The sequence below is a fragment of the Periplaneta americana genome, chromosome 4 (genome assembly GCF_040183065.1).
Source record: "Periplaneta americana isolate PAMFEO1 chromosome 4, P.americana_PAMFEO1_priV1, whole genome shotgun sequence".
Taxonomy (NCBI): domain Eukaryota; kingdom Metazoa; phylum Arthropoda; class Insecta; order Blattodea; family Blattidae; genus Periplaneta; species Periplaneta americana.
Genome location: NC_091120.1, coordinates 193,490,944 through 193,509,209, shown reverse-complemented (window position 1 = coordinate 193,509,209; position 18,266 = coordinate 193,490,944). Strand labels below are relative to the sequence as shown.

General features: G+C 36.8%; 1 protein-coding gene across 1 annotated transcript in view; it reads right to left on the bottom strand.

The window, feature by feature from the left end:
* Nucleotides 1-18,266, bottom strand: part of LOC138698547 (serine/threonine-protein kinase SIK2-like) — a 282,464-nt gene that overhangs the window by 28,593 nt on the left and 235,605 nt on the right. Inside the window, exons 7-8 of the mRNA XM_069824552.1 lie at nt 6,507-6,712; nt 1,788-3,368 (exon numbers count right to left, since the gene is read on the bottom strand). Coding sequence (XP_069680653.1) covers nt 1,788-3,368; nt 6,507-6,712 — 1,787 coding nt within the window. The remainder of the gene's footprint in view (nt 1-1,787; nt 3,369-6,506; nt 6,713-18,266) is intronic.

The window sequence follows — 18,266 nt, the reverse complement described above, 5'->3', positions numbered from 1 at the left end:
AGAATCACAATAATATAAATAATGCTTTATTGCAATTCATTTTGATTAAAAAAAAATCTATGGCGTGACAACCCATGGAGGGCCAAGGCCGTTCGGCTGATTCCTGACCTCAAGTACACAGGCCTCAGGAGAAGTGAACGATCATCCAATCACAACGAGAATAACATGTGACCAGCATGATCTTCCCTAGATTATAGATGGTGTAAGATACCGAATTTCACTATTCGCGTGCAGATTAAAAAGAATTTAGTTTATAATTATCGCCAACATAAAGAAACCTACAAAAGCATAGATTGTAGATCAGTGGTCATCAGCACAGTGCACCCTCGGGCTAGCATGCATCCGTGGCTTTTGACGGGTATGCTTTCTCGCTTCCGTTCTGCATGACGGTGCACATTCCGATACACTCTTTACTCGTTACCCATTTCAGCAAGTGCTGATGACCACTGTTGTAGATGTAGTCAGCAATGTTTGTCCAGTGATAAGCATTGCAAATCATCCAAAACTGAAGAGCTGATGTGATGGTGATGATTAGGGGGCGGATGTTGATGAAAAGTCATCTTCTTATTTTTCACATTAGGACGATGCCTATTAATATAGAAATCCTTTCTATGTTAATATTAACGTAAAAAAGTAATTTCTTATATTGCATTTTTAAATTTTTTTTATGTTTTTGAACTTATAGGTCACTTTTATATTTTTTTCGGCATTTTTTGGCCATTTTTAATACTTTGAAAAACTTTTAGATCATTTAGAATGCATTTTACTTTCTTTTTTACCGATAGGTCTGTTAAATCATTTTCTAACCAAAGAGATCAGTAGTAATTACCTACTGAATAAGTGAATAACAGTGAAGTTTGAGTTTTATAGTTTGGAACAGACTCTAAAGTCCATCCCTCATTCCACTGAAGGCTTCACTTCACACAACGAAGTAATATAAAATGCTTGACAACAGCTTAGTTTAAGTGAGGATTTTGACCGCTACTGTTCTTTTTTTGGTACAAGGGTGTCTTTATGTCTGGAAGGAGGGGAAACTTTCAACATGTCCTGAACAAGACGTTGTGTCCTCAACATGGTTCGGAAGGGATGTCTACTGTAGTAAACAGTATTTTTAACACAAAGATTGCAAGAATACACTCTGTGCCCACAATTTGGTTTGTCATTCACACTCCCTCATTTGAAAGATCTGGTAACAAAAGTGAAGCGTGGAAAGAGGTGAAGATGGAGAATGAAGGCACTGACATGGACCACTCCTGATTGAAACACATTGTAAACCCTCATTAAAATCTATAGTTTTCCCTTAAAACCTTCATTTTGTTACATGTTCTTTTCCTTTATCTTAGCCAAATTCCAGGAAGTTGCCTCCTCTCTCCGAGATTTGCAGGGCAGTCATTGAAACAAGGTGATTAATTTTTAAGAAGTTGTGGTGCGAGTACGGTGAATAATATTTAAATGTCATTTTCTTTTAATTTAATGTCATTTTTCCATTAGTTTAAGGGCATTTTAATGATCATTTTAAGTAGATTTTTAGATCATCAACATCCGCTCCCTAATGATGATGATGATGATGATAATAATAATGATATATTCGCGAATGGAACTACTTTATGGACATGCATCATACATGATTATATTTCAAGACAATGTTGGTGTTACACCGACTCTTATAAAGCTCTGTTTTTGAGTAATGCAGGATACAAAGAGGACTGTACTTCTAGCCAAGGTTATTATTTAGCGTGTGCCCTGCCGTTGTGTGAACATGGTGTTAGGCGTCACTCTTGTGCTACCTGGTTCCAGCCCGTGACGGGCTGTGCTGTAGTGTACGTGGTCTGCTGCCATGGCGGGATGCCCTCACACAGAGTCTGTCCCCACGACTGGGGCTGAGCAATGGAGTCACTGATCTGGCACGCAGACGCCAGGGTGCTCGGGAGCGACTGCCACTGCTCCCCTCCGGGGTCGAGCGGCGCGTCATCCACCGTCGGGAGGGCTCTCGCCATGTCCACCTGCGGAGTCGGTAGAACCCTACCGGCGGGCTGGGTCGGAGGGACCCCGTTGCTGCTGTCCTCGGCGATGGTCTGGAATGCCACGAGATCCCCGAACTCCCCTTCAGTAGAGTGCTTGTACTGGAGGGCTCTGTCCTCCACGATGGTCTCTTGGTGGGGTAGAGGCGGCAGGATCTGTGTCTGCTGGGCGAGTTTGTAGGATGCCTGCCGCAGCATCTGGCGCCTGCTCATCACCTCGCTGACGCTGGGCTGCTGGAAGGCTCCCTGCTTCTGCAGGATCTGCCTCTTCTGCTGCAGTAGGCTCAGCGGGAGAGACACCCTGGGCGGCGAGCGTGTGTACTGCGCGTGCTGCTCCGTCGGCTGGTACCTGCTGCGTAGGGCCTGGTGCTCGCGCTGCACCAGGTGCAGCTCCAACACGCCTTTAGCCTTTCCTGTTTCGTGCAATCGTTGACTGTTGAACGCAATGACACCTCCACTTGCTCCAGTCCCGTTCCCCCCTTCCACCCCTTGTTGAGCTACTACACCGTCAGAAGCCCGGCGCCCTTCTCTAAAATCGACAGGAGAGCGGGTGTTGGCACGGTTGGCAGCATTGTGCAGCAGCGGGTTGTGGGGCTTGCTGTACACTGCAGTGGCGATGCTTTCCTGTGGCGTGCTGCACGACGGCAGACTGGAGGCCAGATCGGACTCCAACTGGTAGTCGTCGAATGTCGACCCGGAGCACGAATCAGAGCTCAGATGCTGGCTCAGACTCTTGTTGCCGCTGGAGGACGAGGAGCTGGCGTACGACGCGAGACGCTGGTGCTGCGATCTGGTGCTACTAGCTGGCGAGTCCTCCATATCCGTCTCCACACCCTCGTCCACGTATTGCGCTGTGGGGACGACCCCGGCCGATAAAGAGCTGCCCAAGTTGCTGTACCGCGGCTGCTGCGCCGAGTATTGGTACTGGTACAGCTCTCTGAAGGGCGGGGGGTGGTTCACAAGGCGCAGGTCTGTGGCAGGTACTGTCCGACTGCTAGAGCGTGCCAGCAGGAATTCCTGCTGTGTCGGGATCGCTTGGAATTGTGGCGCCGGCTCTGGTGGGACATAGGATAGCCGGGTTTGGTCCCCGCTTGCGCGCCTGGTGCTGCCCTCTGGTATGCCGCTGCTGGCCAGACTAGGAGGCACCGTGATGCCCAGCTTGCGCATGGCCTGCTCTGCGATGGTGCTCGGGCGACGACGCTGCATGGAGTCGAGCGGGTGCTTGCCTGAGCCACTGCTTGAACTCGAGTCCTGTGACAGTGGGAAGCTACTACGTTGCTGCCTCAGTCGTTCTAGTAGTAGAAAGTAGATGGCAGCATGGTGGTCATAGCTCCCACAGCGCAGTGACTGAAATTATCACCAAAATAAGACTTATCTTTCATTTTCTTAATTCAGAAGAAGTAATACTGCACTTATAAACAGCACTGATCTTTTTCAACGTCTCGTTGCATAGTTCCATTTCTAGATATTCAGATTTGCCACTACTGTACCAAAAAAGGTTAAAATGAAATTATCTAGGACGTGGAAAGGCCAAATTAATCGATTTTTTTCCGTTAGATCAACAATAATAAATGCAACTACTACAATGTGTCTTTTGAAAGATGCCATCAAGTTCAGAATATGTGAAAAATTGTCCAGAGGCATCATTCTTTTTCATGACAACGCCTGTTGTTACTCCGCAAAAATCGCACAAGGACTTGAGTAGAAATGCTGCCATATTCTCCATAGTTATAGTCTGGACTTATTCCCATGCAATCATTTGATTGGAGGCAAAAATATTTGCAACGAATGACTTGGTGATGAAAGCAGTGCAGGAATGGTTGCACAACCAACCATAGATGTTCTTTTAAGAAGGAATAAACAAGTTTTGTGGTTGCTGGAAGAAGTGTACTGTTAGGCTGGGTGACTATTCTGAAAAATAATCAAGGTTTGAATTGTGTTATGTAAAGTTTACAAATAAATTAAGTTCAGTATCAATTTACACGTCCTGGGTATGAGGAGGATGAGGGAAAAGAAAGGGAGAATTGAAAAATAAAAGGAAGAAGAAAACGAAACAGAGAATGAAGATGAGAAAGGAGAAAAGAAAGATGAGGAAGAAGGAAAGGAGGATGCGAGGATGAAGGCAAGGTGAATGAGATGACGAGGTAGAAAAGGATGAAGGAAAGAAAAGAATGAGAATGAAAAAAGAGGAAAAAACAAGGAGAAAAATAAATAAGAAAAAGATGATAAAAACAAAAATAGAACAGGAAAGAAAATGAGAATGAGAAAGAAGGAAAGAAAAACGAGAAAAAAGAATAAGGAAGAAGAAAATGAGAACGAGGAAAAAGAAAAGAGGAATGAGGAAGAAGAAAATGGGAATGAGGAAGAAGAAAATGGGAATGAGGAAGAAAAAAAGAAGAATGAGGAAGAAGAAAAGAGTAATGAGGAAGAAGAAGAGAGTAATGAGGAAAAACCAGAGCAATGAGGAAGAAGAAAAGAAGAATGAGGAAGGAAAGAGCAATGAGGAAGAAGAAAAGAGTAATGAAAAAAAGTACAGCAATGAAGAAAAGAGTAATGAGAAAAAGCAGAGAAATGAGGAAGAAGAAAAGAGTAATGAGGAAAAAATACAGCAATGAGGAAGAAGAAAAGAGTAATGAGGAAAAAGCAGAGCAATGAGGAAGAAGAAAAGAGTAATGAGAAAAAAGCAGAGCAATGAGAAAGAAGAAAAGAGTAATGAGAAAAAAAGCAGAGCAATGAGGAAGAAGAAAAGAGTAATGAGGAAAAAGCAGAGCAATGAGGAAGAAGAAAAGAGTAATGAGAAAAAAAGCAGAGCAATGAGGAAGAAGAAAAGAGTAATGAGAAAAAAAGCAGAGCAATGAGGAAGAAGAAGAAAAGAGTAATGAGGAAAAAGCAGAGCAATGAGGAAGAAGAAAAGAGTAATGAGAAAAAAGCAGAGCAATGAGGAAGAAGAAAAGAGTAATGAGGAAAAAGCAGAGCAATGAGGAAGAAGAAAAGAGTAATGAGAAAAAAAGCAGAGCAATGAGGAAGAAGAAAAGAGTAATGAGAAAAAAAGCAGAGCAATGAGGAAGAAGAAAAGAGTAATGAGGAAGAAAGCAGAGCAATGAGGAAGAAGAAAAGAGTAATGAGAAAAAAGCAGAGCAATGAGGAAGAAGAAAAGAGTAATGAGGAAAAAGCAGAGCAATGAGGAAGAAAAAGGAGTAATGAGGAAAAATCAGAGCACTGAGGAAGAAGAAAAGAATAATGAGGAAAAAAGCAGAGCAATGAGGAAGAAGAAAAGATTAATGAGGAAAAAAATCAGAGCAATGAGGAAGAAGAAAAGAGTAATGAGGAAGAAAGCAGAGCAATGAGTAAGAAGAAAAGAGTAATGAGGAAAAAGCAGAGCAATGAGGAAGAAGAAAAGAGTAATGAGGAAAAAAGCAGAGCAATGAGGAAGAAGAAAAGAGTAATGAGGAAAAAGCAGAGCAATGAGGAAGAAGAAAAGAGTAATGAGGAAAAAAGCAGAGCAATGAGGAAGAAGAAAAGAGTAATGAGGAAAAAAGCAGAGCAATGAGGAAGAAGAAAAAAGTAATGAGGAAAAAAGCAGAGCAATGAGGAAGAAGAAAAGAGTAATGAGGAAAAAGCAGAGCAATGAGGAAGAAGAAAAGAGTAATGAGGAAAAAACCAGAGCAATGAGGAAGAAGAAAAGAGTAATGAGGAAAAAAGCAGAGCAATGAGGAAGAAGAAAAGAGTAATGAGGAAAAAGCAGAGCAATGAGGAAGAAGAAAAGAGTAATGAGGAAAAAAGCAGAGCAATGAGGAAGAAGAAAAGAGTAATGAGGAAAAAAGCAGAGCAATGAGGAAGAAGAAAAGAGTAATGAGAAAAAAGCAGAGCAATGAGGAAGAAAAAAGAGAAATGAGAAAAAAGCAGAGCAATGAGGAAGAAAAAAGAGTAATGAGAAAAAAACATAGCACTGAGGAAGAATAAACAATGTAAAAGAAAAGCAAGGAATGAAAGGAGGACCTGAGAATGAGGAAAAAGAAAAGAAGAATGAGGAAGAAAATGGGCATGAGAAAGAGGAAAGGGAGGATGAGAAAGAAATGAGAACGAGAAAAATAAAAACAAAAAAGAAGACAATAAGATTAAGAAGGAAGGAAAAAAAGGAATAAGGAAAAAGAAAAGAAGAATGAGAATGAGAAAGGAAAAAATTAGAATGGGACAAAAAGAATGAGGAAAAAAGGGAAAGGAATAAGTAGAAAGAAAGAATGAGAAAAAGAAATGAAAAAGAAGAAAATTAGAATGAGGAATAAGAAAAGGGAATGAAAAAGGAAGAAGGAACAGGAAGTGAGGAAGATGAGAAAAAGAAAAGGAAGGAAATACAATGGAACGGGAGTAAGAGAGATCAGAGAGAAAAGAGAGGGAAAGAAGGAAGAAGAGAATGAGAATGAAGAGGGGAATGGAGAAGAAGAGAGAGAGAGAGAGACTAAAGGATTAAGGGCTTTAACCCACCTCCCTGGTCTTTACCGCATCAATTCCAAGGCTCTGCATCAAACGCAGTATCTGTTCGTTGGGTTCTGCCCCATGCTGCTCCCCACCAGTACTAGGCAGCAGTCTGGGGGCCTCTGCAACCATCCAACGGTGCCTCTTGATATGCTCCACACTGTACCGCTTACTTGGGTCTAGCACCAACATCTTGCGGATCAGAGATTCACAATCTGCAACATTAGATGCCTCTGTAGGCTACCCATTTGCTGTAAGCAAGGAAGTGCGGCAGGTTAGCACTCAATATAAGACAATTTCATATGCTAGTTGATGCATAAGTGAATAACAATGATTGTGATCTAGCAATTTAGTTTCTAAAATGAGTGTGAGTGTGTTTTGTAGACTTTTAGAGAATGCAGAGAAAACCAAATGATCTTCCCATGATGTATCTACAAAATTTGTTTTAAATCGTATTCCATTTTATTAAACAACAACACTGCTGAAAACTAATTCAATTATAAACACTTTTCACTGTTGATTTGTTGTAAAGCAAGTGTAATTGATTTACCTTTTATTTGAAGCAGTAATAAATTAATTGTAAATAATTAGAAAATATTAGCATAATTTTATTAACATTTATTTTTAGTGGCTTCAATTTTTTAGGAAACTTTACGAAGATTGGGTCCTTTTACTTTGTTCTTAAATTCTACAATAAACTGTGGTGCCTTTATTAAGGGGTTAGGTACAGCTTACAGCAGAAAATGTTTTGAAAATATTCAACATTTTTTCCTCCATTATTGTATCTTGTACAATAATGAAAATTGCTATATGAAAAAAATATTTTTACGATTAAAAAAAATTATATATATATTTTTTTTTTCAAAATTGAAAATGGTGGCAGTTTACTGTGCAGTGATGAAGCGTTTCTCTCATAACTCATAAACTTGTTAATGTTGTATAGTTTTGAGTTATGTGGGAAACGCTTCATCATTGCAGAGTGAACTGAATTTTGAAAAAGAAAAATGTAAATAATTTTTTTAAATCGTAAAAATATTTTTTCACATAGCAGAAGGACAGTGTTTTACACATACTAATATTACATACAAGATATATAATGGAGGAAAAATATGTTGAATATTTACAAAATTTTACTGCTGTAAGCTGTACCTAACCCTTTAATCAGGTAATGTTTTAGATTTCGAAATTTTCTCGGGCTTCCAGCCAGGATCACCAACTTATGACCTGGCTGGAAGCCCGAGAAAATTTCGAATTATCACGTCGTCAGGAAAGCTTCAGTAGTAATGTTTTAGTACTTTGACTTCATAACTGTAAATTTAATATTAATTGTAATTTTAATTTTAATTGTATTCTTGATATTGTAGTTGTAATCCCCTGGTAGAAGGGAAGGAAAAGTCTGATGACTCCATCTTTACCAGATAAAATAAATAAATAAATAAATAAATAAATAAATAAATAAATAAATAAATAAATAAATAAATAAATAAATAAATAAAGTAGTAAATAAATAAATAGAGAAATAAAGAAAAAATAAATAAAGAGAGAAAAAAGAAAGAAACAAGTAAATAAATAAATACAAGAATAAAGAATGAATGAATGAATGGATGGGTGAATGAATGAATGAATTAGTTAATGAAATAAATCCGGTATCTAAATAAGTAACTGAGAATAAATAAATGAACAAATAAATGAATATCGTACTGTATCAGTAGACCTATCCATTTTGCAAACCGTTAGCGATATTACTGTTTGGTTACGCTAGGTTTGAAAGCGCGACACTGTCTGTTGACACGTGTAGCAGGTTTCCAGTGCACGCACACCTGGTGCTCCGGGCACACATTGGGCAAAATGCCCACCATGAGCACGTCCGCTCTATACAAACACAGGTTAGGAGAGCATGGCTGAACTTATTACATTTTTAATTTCATTCACTGTGGAGATCTTCACTTTACCCATCCACAGGGGCAGGTATTTATGGAGATTAATTTTATCATTTGTTTTTTTAACCCAGATAAGCCCAAAAATTTTTTGTGATAAAAATACAGTAGCACATTAGTTACTCTCAAAAATCGGTTAAATGATGTTGAAATAAACTGAAACAAGGAACGTATATTTTCTAAAGTTAACAAATACTACCAACATTATCGCACAACTTATAAAATGTCCCTAACACCAACAATGACACAATATCCGAAGGCACTGCAGCTGTCCTTAAAAAAGGACAGTGGAAAAATCTGGGTTAATATCGGGATCGGCGGAGATTGTTGGAGATTGATTTGTATTCTTGGCGGAGATTAATGGAAATTTTGGAAAACACAACTATTTTGGAACTGGAGTATTAGCTCAGCATGAATATTACTTTCCAAACAATTAACATTAAAGGTTCGTTGGATTCTGGATTTTGGTAAAGGTGCGGTATGGCAAATAAACAATATTTATTGGATTGAGACTGTATTTAACACACATTCATTAAAAAAGAAAAACACTTGCAGCCCTCAATTTAACACTTTCAAATGATTAGTGAAATGTTGAATTCTCTGCCTTTTGAGTTCACTAATGTAATCAGAACACCTGGAATACCATGTAATGTAGCCTACTTGGATACCGGTATACTGGGTGTTCATTTCAAAGTGTGTCATGACGTCACTGTTGTTGGGTCACCGATTTGAAGCGAGTTTCAGCTTATATGTTAGAGAAGTTGCCTATTATTTAAGGCGTTCTTCAATCTGAACTTGAGAACGTGTACGGTATAACTTGAACGTCGTAGCAACAGATGGCGGTCTGTACGGTCTGTGTGCTACCATAACCTCTTTCGAACTGTGTTTTGCGCCGGCAAGTCGTACGCAGGGTATTTGTTATCATCGGTTGCGTACGGTAACATTCCACAACACAAATCAAATGCTCCGTGTCCATGTTGACAGTCGAAGTTAATGTCAACAAATACGTAAGTAATCGTCTTAACCCTCTCCCCAAACAGTTCACATTCCTGCCACTACCGTCGTTACCGTACGTATCGGCACGTATTCTTCAGAATGAACGCCGTACTTGCTAGCCAACTTCTCTGCCTCTTAGATTATACACCTGAGCTGCGGAAGTGTAGGAAGATTGAATTCTCTAGGCTCGTCAGCTAGCCACATGACGGCATACAGCGAGCCAAGACACATTTTGAACTGAACACCCAGTATAACAAATGAAGAGTCCACTGCAAGAATGATGGATGTCATTTGGAACACATTTTGCAGGAGAAGCAACTGAAAGTTTGAAATGCTTAGCGCTCAAAGCTTAACTGTGATTTGCCGATCATTACTGGACAATGACTATCAGTGTTAATGCCATATAACTCTGTATGTACATTCTATATGTCTTAAGCTATACATTGACAGTCTTGGTTCATTTTCGACAAGAATGTGACATCCATCATTCTTGCAGAGACTCTTCAAATTTAAGTGAAAAAAAGTCCGAAAAAAACTCAGAATATGAAATTCGCCATAAAACGACACAATAGTAATAATTCGCGAATGTGTTCATATTTAGCTATTAGAATTATATTTCGCGATTTGTCGCGTTTGTTTTATCCGCATATTATTAATCAGAATCACTTAATTCGTAAAGATTAGTAAAAATCTATTGTGTATCGATTATGTCGTGATTTTCGCGATCTCCATCCATAACTTGATTCACACGTCTCAGCACTGAAAATCCTGGATTTTTCTTCAACATACTAGCCCATCGAGTCATCAGTCATGTAATAAACATAACCGGCAGTACTCGTATGTGACGTTTTGAGAAGTTGTGAAACAGCTGTTTATAATGGAAAATGTTTGTCGGTAACAACAGCTACGTAGATCGGTAAATAGCACAGATGTGATAGAAAATGCCTTGTAGTGTTTCAGAGTAGCCTTATTCTCGTTGTAATAAAAACGATAAAAGTTGACAATTTTTAAATATACTAAAATAGACCTAAATAGATGTTAAAACTGTAAAATAGGTGTTAACGACCGAAACAGGCATTTCACGGTACTATAAAAAAAACTGTCGAAGTTCATAACTTTTCATGAAACGTCTGCACATTTTAAAGACTTTGTAGTAATGCTCAAGGAACTAAATAGGCATTTGTTCTAAAATCCCTGATCTACTTTTAAGGTTAGATACGGTAGTTAAATAATTAGGAAGGCATATTTGTAAAAAAAAAAAAATCTTGGAACACATTTATGCATTGTCACTATCTGACGAGTAAATAGACTTGACTGTTCAGACGTAACATAAATAATAACTCTCACAAGGACAAAGATAAGACCGTGAAATTTCCAGTTTTCATCTAAACAAAAAAAAGTTACAAGTGTGATAACATTCTGTCGCTTGCACTAGTTTGATCCACATTCTTTCATTCTTTATCTGTCACTAGGCCTACTATTATTGACGACTTCAACATTGTCACATGTCTGTTAGTGTTCATGATGAGTCAAGCTGGTAAGACCCATAACACACTTGAAGAGTTTTCGCTGGCGGGCGAGAAATGTGTTGCGAGAAAGAGGCGAAGAGCCTTCCTCCACACACTTGGCGAGTTCTCGCTATCACAGATCACACCTCGCTATGATCATCCATGCACTGCCTTCATGAAGAAAGCATTTATCTGATTATAGTAATCACTCGTTGGGGGAAATATTATAGGTTATGTATTTACGTATATTGTCGTACTTAAATATATAACCTGTAAGTATACTTTACAAATTACGTACGAACGCTATGTTGAATCTGAGTATTCAGATGATGAGGAAATGGAGTTACATGAACATATTTTGTTCATGAAAAGAAGAAGTAGGCCTAAAATTAAAGCCAGAAATACCTGAAAATCACATTGTATCTTACGAAAATAAGGGCGAGTTTTGGACACTGGTTTCGATTTGAATGATGATACGTTTTAGGCGTTATTTCTGGTTCAATGGACCACAGTTTTTTTTTTTTTTGCCATTCATGATATGATAGAGAATTCTTTGCTATATTCTGATTAAAATTACGTAAACTGTTAAGACATATAGATACATTATTTCAAATGTTTAATCAATACTATTAAATCTCATCAAAATAAAATATAGCCCTATTTATTTTCGGATAATCTGATGTTTGTCTCCAGATTTCTTCTTTAAGTTCCGCGTTTTTATAGTTTTCATCCCGTGTATCATATAAATAGGCCTACGGGTGACATCGTACAAGTTCGATAAGTTTCTGACTGCAAAATTATCAGCCATCTTTCCTCATTTTCAAATAAAAACAATACAATTCATCGCCACCTGTGATATCTTTTTCTACATTCAATCGTCATAAAGAGTATAAATGTCAAACATCTTTGATAAATGTGTCAAGAAAATTCGCTGAGCTACCGATTCCAGCGAGAAACTTGGGCGAGGTTTTTGCCTCGAACGAGAATCTCTTCCAGTGTGTGGACGTCCATTTGAATCCATGTTATCAATTTTTTAATTTTCTCGCTGGCGAAAAACTCTGCAAGTGTGTTACGGGTCTAAGTATACTCAAGGAAATAAGACTACTACAAAATGGTGCCTTACAGTTCCTTGAATACGAAGACAACAGTGATTATTGATGATGATGATGATGATGATGATGATGATGACGACGACGACGACAAAGACACGCAGTAGAGTAATGGTTTTCAAGAAGCTACACTACAAAGCCGAAAGGTTTGATTCCTGATAAGGAGACGACTCAGGCCCTAATACGTCTTTCACTCTTTTCTTTCTTTGCTGCGAAAAAAAAGTATGTAGTGCTACACCATAATATATTAGTACCTATTCTTTTCTAGAGAATGTTATTATAAGCCTTCATCTTTACATATTACAACTGCCGGCAATAGGAACAGTTACAGTTGAAGGTGTTTTTCCCAAATTGTAAAATAGTCACTACTTGCTTTCAAAGAAATGGTTCCAAGAACGTCCGCAAAATTTAGAGCAAAGTGTGCAGCATTCAGTCCTTGTTCTACTGTTCGAGTGGCAGTACTTCATAATTTATATGCAAAATATCTTCCATAAGTGTCAAAAGTGTTTTGCTTAGTATCGAAATAAAAATACAGATAATTGATCAGTTTGGGAAAAGAGAAACCACACCTCAACAAGCATCAGAATACGAGATTGACGTTACAAATATGCGCGATTTAATTAAAAACAAGGATAAAGTGTATAAAAGTCTGTAAATCTACAACAGGAAACCTCTACTATTTCTATCCTTCCGCAAAGAATCAACGCAAGGAATTAACTTTGACCCTATTTACCCATTGTTGACAACCGGACTTGAGTCAGTGAAATTCTGATTCATGTTAAACGCAAGACCACGGAACTACTGATTCACAATCTGGCATGTTAAACACAATTTTGTATGCAGATGATCAGGTTTCATAGGCAAATTCAGAAGACTGGTCGCTAGATGGCGTGGGGGTAAGCGGACTGGCCGATAGATGACAGCAATCCAGTATATCAACCATAGATAAATACATTAACAACTATATAACTACTTTTTTTTTTAAGATGGGACATAATATTACCATTGCGATCAGAGAAACAACTGAATGACACATAGCGTGGTAGGCCTGTTGCTATGGTAACAACGGTTGCAATGCCAAAGTTACAGTTTCCACGTGGTGAGTGCTCAATAGCTCTCTTAGTGACATTTATGTGCAAACAATGTTAGCATTGATACATTTCGTCTTTTATTCTCTGTCGATTTTTTTTTTTTTTAACTTTTTGAATGTTTTAACATCACTCATCTAACGTCAAATTACTAGCTCCCATCAGCTGACAGCGTGGTAGTCCATATTGGCAACATAGCGCTGCAGTTCCAAGCTCGGCCGCTTAACTGTCATGACCCATCTTAAAAAGGTATATGTGCCGCTCCAAGATAGTCGACAGCAGAGATGAGCTTAAACGATATTTTCAAGTATCTGTGACAACTGTGACTGTGACAATTAAATAACTGTGACTTTTATCGGTGATATTTTATATCGATACGTAAGCACAATATGCATGAATTACTCCGATATTTTGTCACACCGATAAAAATTAGCAGGAAATATTGAAGAGCAGTGAAATATGAATACGATTTCTCTATACACACCACACATCAGTGATTTATATGGGAAAATCCAACAAAGAAATTATGTACATGTACCATTAACAAATAAATACTTACCTAACTGAACAGTAACATGTCAAAAGTTGACCTCATGTACCAAGAGGTTATATTATAGATATTGAACCAGTTGATCATTTTTAAATGTAGTTGGGTATGGAGAAATTGAGGTTATGTGATTATACTAATAATATATAATATAATGGATAAATTATTTTACGTCGTGCATTAACATTATAATATTGAGTCATAGAATAAAAATTAATGAAACATAAGTATTCGGAAAAACATTGGAAAATAATTACAAAACAAAACAGTTGTTCAGACAGGATTTTACACAAGATTAAGTACTGGTAACCAATGGTGTTATTATTTAAATCGTGTAATAACCACATCATTTATAATAAGATGGAGAAACTACCGCCCGATTGCTGTTATTGTATCATGCGCATGCGCAAACCTACGACGTAGAGGAGAAAATATCAGTCACAGAGTACTGAATACGGAGCAGATTTCGATAGCGATATTTTGTCACAGATATTTCGCGTCATCAGTCACAGGTTTATGTGACAAAAAAATACCTGTGACAAAATATCGGTTTGTGAAATATCGGCCATCTCCAGTCGACAGTCTTGAAATGACATCGAAGTTAAAGGGACTGTAAATACAAAGACACAAAATTACAGCACAATAGGCCGCTAAGAGTGGTAATTCATACAGTCTTTCCCAACCTAGAAGTTAAAATGCTGGCGCCGCCACTGATATGACGTAACAGTGAAATGAGGTCTGAGAGGAGAATACACTTTTGTGGTTTGCCCCCTCTCTTCAGGAAGACTTATCAGCATCGAGTTATCAAGTCTTCCTGTTGAAGTAAGTTTCTATGTGCAGAACCGACAATCTGTGTGTTTACATATACCGGCAACATCCAGCTTAGTATAATGCAGAGAATCCACTGATCTCTCTTGTCGAACTCATTTCCTCATTAACATCATCACTATACGAGCTGGCTGTCTGTTACATTTTCATTAATATTATAACAGACCTACTGCAAAAATAAATTTAGAAATTTTTGCGAAAATACACGTTTTTAACATTTCTGATACGGACAAAGTGATTCTGGCATACACAACTATGCGCAATGACTTTTCCCCATTTACTAAACTGATTTTGTTTATATTTAGCATCTACGAGCCAATTTATTTGGGACTATTAATTCAGAAATCTTCTCACTATTCGTGAGCTGCCACAAGGGACAAAGAGTACTTAACCATATAAATGTTTACAAGTTCAGTGAACCATTAATTTTGTTTTGACAATGAAACTCCTACAAGTACATAGCTGCAAACACATTTTGTGATTGGTGGAAATATACCTAGTTTTAGAGATGCAAGTGTTACAAAAAAGTAAAGAATGCTAATGAACTTGGTTTCATTTGGAATATAGGTGATGCTTCAGGAGAGCAATTGATCCTTTCAATGCAGCTAAAGTTACAATAGGAATAATATATGTAGGTATTCCAAGCCTCTTAAACACATCTTTCATGAAGAGAGTAGCGGTATCTCTTGCTCCAACCAGAAGTCCGATTACTTCAAGCTCTTCTAGCTGGTACTTTTGGAGGTAATATGGAATGGTAGGATTGTAGATATTCTTTTTTTCCTTATCCACTTCTGCTGGCTGTTGCTCATTCGTTTCGAAACGCACAGTGGGGTCAATTATGAATCCAGATCTTGTAGATTCCTTGAAAGCTATTATATCTATGCGCCGTGTACTGCCATTGACGGAGAGACCATGTACTTCTTCAAAGGTGTTGTAATCGGCATCTTTAAGGGCAGTGGCTATAATTGATCGTACTTGGTGGTGCCTAGCGTTTCGCAGACCTTCGCCGTGCGGACAGGATCCCAGCACGTGTGCAAGAGTTTCAACCTCGTCATGATCATGTGATATAAGGCGTAATGCGTTGAATTAGTACCAAGGAACGAGGCCTGGTTCGAGACCGCATGGAGGAAAGAATAGTTCTCATGATATTGTAAATTTTATACTGAACAACAATGTAATTTTATTATCTCAACAATAGAATTTGCTCTCCACACAGTAACACAGTATTCGTTAGTGCGCTCCACAGACGACAATGACAATTTACTTGGACTATTACGAACAACAATGAACTGTTAATCTTAACTAATATTTACAAAGCACTATTTACAACACAGAACGGTCAGTTCTCAGTTCACAGCTCGTTTGTCTTGGCTAGTTCTTCTAGCTCAGTCACTCGCTTTCACAGAATCTCGAACCCCAGACCTTCAGAGACGATCCGCTGCACTTCGAACTCAGGTCCCCCAACTGCGGTCCACTGCACTCGAACTCCGGGCTTCAGGCTCCACAGTTACGGACACAACTCAAGTCGCGCTCTGGTCTCGAAGCTGGCTTCACTGCTACACAAGACTGTCTGGCTTGCTCTCCACTGACTTTAACAACACTGCCTTACTGACTGACTGATAAAACTGCTCAAGTTCACTCGCGTTTCTTCTTTTGTTACGAGAAATTAATAATTATAAATTGGAAACTTACCACTGCAATTTCACCTAAATTGCAATGTTAATTATTGTTTTTAAATATTTGTAAAAATTAAGTAAAGCCTACTACTCCACGAAACTTATTGCATTCCTGATACAAGTAACATTAAGGAAGTCGTGAAAAAATCAACAAGATTCCAGATGCCGATGTTATTACTGCAATATGTTATATAAATAATATTGTTAAAATACTAAAATGAAAAATAAATCATTACATAACCTTACCGTTTGTTTTAAGTTCGCATTTATAGACTGGGGGAAAAAAAAAGAGACGTATATCACGGCCAGCTGGAGTATAGTAAACACGGAAATATTTTATAGCAACAATGTTGAAGAAAGATATTTTGGTTTTCCGAAGTTGCCGTCATTAAACAGAAACCAACATGGAGATTTCATTGCAACTAATTAGAAATTCGTCTTTCAGGTATGTAATAAACTATCTTCGCACAAAATAATGTACGATACACGAGCGGTATGTTTGTTTTCATGTTCTCGGAAATTAAAAAAGCTCAACTACGTTTTGCTTTTTCAAACTTTTCCTCGAACATGAAAACGTCAACATACCGTTCTTGTAACGTATATTACTATTACTTAAATCAATGTATCTTCATTTGAAATCAACGACATAGGCTACATCAGCGATTTACTTCAAATATAAATCAAGTGATATATAGGCCTAGTGTCATTGGAAAGTCACTTCAAACTTTAACGCATTATACATATTATAGCATTTGAAGCAGAAAAAACAAAACTATCACTGTGTTTGTTAGTTAATTTCTGAATTTCCATAGTTACCATTTTGTTGATTTAAACATTAATGATTTTATTCGTACTGCTATAAGAATTTTGAAATTTCAGGTCGTGGTTCTGTCATTGAATGTTAGCATATAGCTGGTACATACGAGTAGTAAAAGATTTCAATTATATCTGTTTTTAATAATAGTTTAATAAAATAAACTATAAACGGCAATATCATTCAAAATATGATACAATGGAAATGTTACTAAAGAAATAAAATGATGTACAATGGTACTGGCAGAGGATAATTAAAATACACATGGGATTTCTGGCTGTTTTAGGGGGACTCGTAGATTAATAAAAGACAGACAGTACCTGTGTACAGAAGAAATTTATTTATTTATTTATTTATTTATTTATTTATTTATTCACTTATTTATTTACTTATTCACTAATTTATTTATTTACTTATCCATTCATTTATTCATCTATTTATTTATTCACTTTTTATTTACTTATTCACTTATTTATTTATTCACTTATTTATTTACTTATTCACTTATTTAGTTACTTATTCACTTATTTATTTATTCATTCACTTATTTATTTATTTATTTATTCATTTACTTATTTCTTTACTTATTCACTTATTTATTTACTTGTTCACTTATTTATTTATTTACTTACCTATTTATTTATTTACTTACCTATTTATTTATTCACTTATTTATTTATTTACTTATTCATTTATTCATCTATTTATTTATTCACTTATTCATTTAATTCGTCTATTTATTTATTTACTTATTCACTTATTTATTTGCTTATTCACTTATTTATTCACTCATTCACTTATTTATTTATTCATTCACTTAATTATTTATTCATTCACTTATTTACTTCTTTATTTATTCACTTATTTACTTATTCACTTTATTTATTTATTCACTTATTTCTTTATTTATTCACTTTATTTATTTATTTACTTATTTCTTTACTTACTCACTTATTAATTTACTTATTCACTTATTTATTTATTTATTTATTAATTCACTTATTTACTTCTTTATTCATTCACTTATTTACTTATTTATTTATTCACTTTATTTATTCACTTATTTCTTTACTTATTCACTTATTTATTTACTTGTTCACTTATTTATTTATTTATTTATTTACTTACTTACCTATTTATTTATTTATTTACTTATTTACTTATTTATTCATTTACGTGTTTATTTATTTATTTATTTATTCACTTATTTACTACTACTTCTTCTTCTTCTTCTTCTTCTTCTTCTTCTTCTTCTTCTTCTTCTTC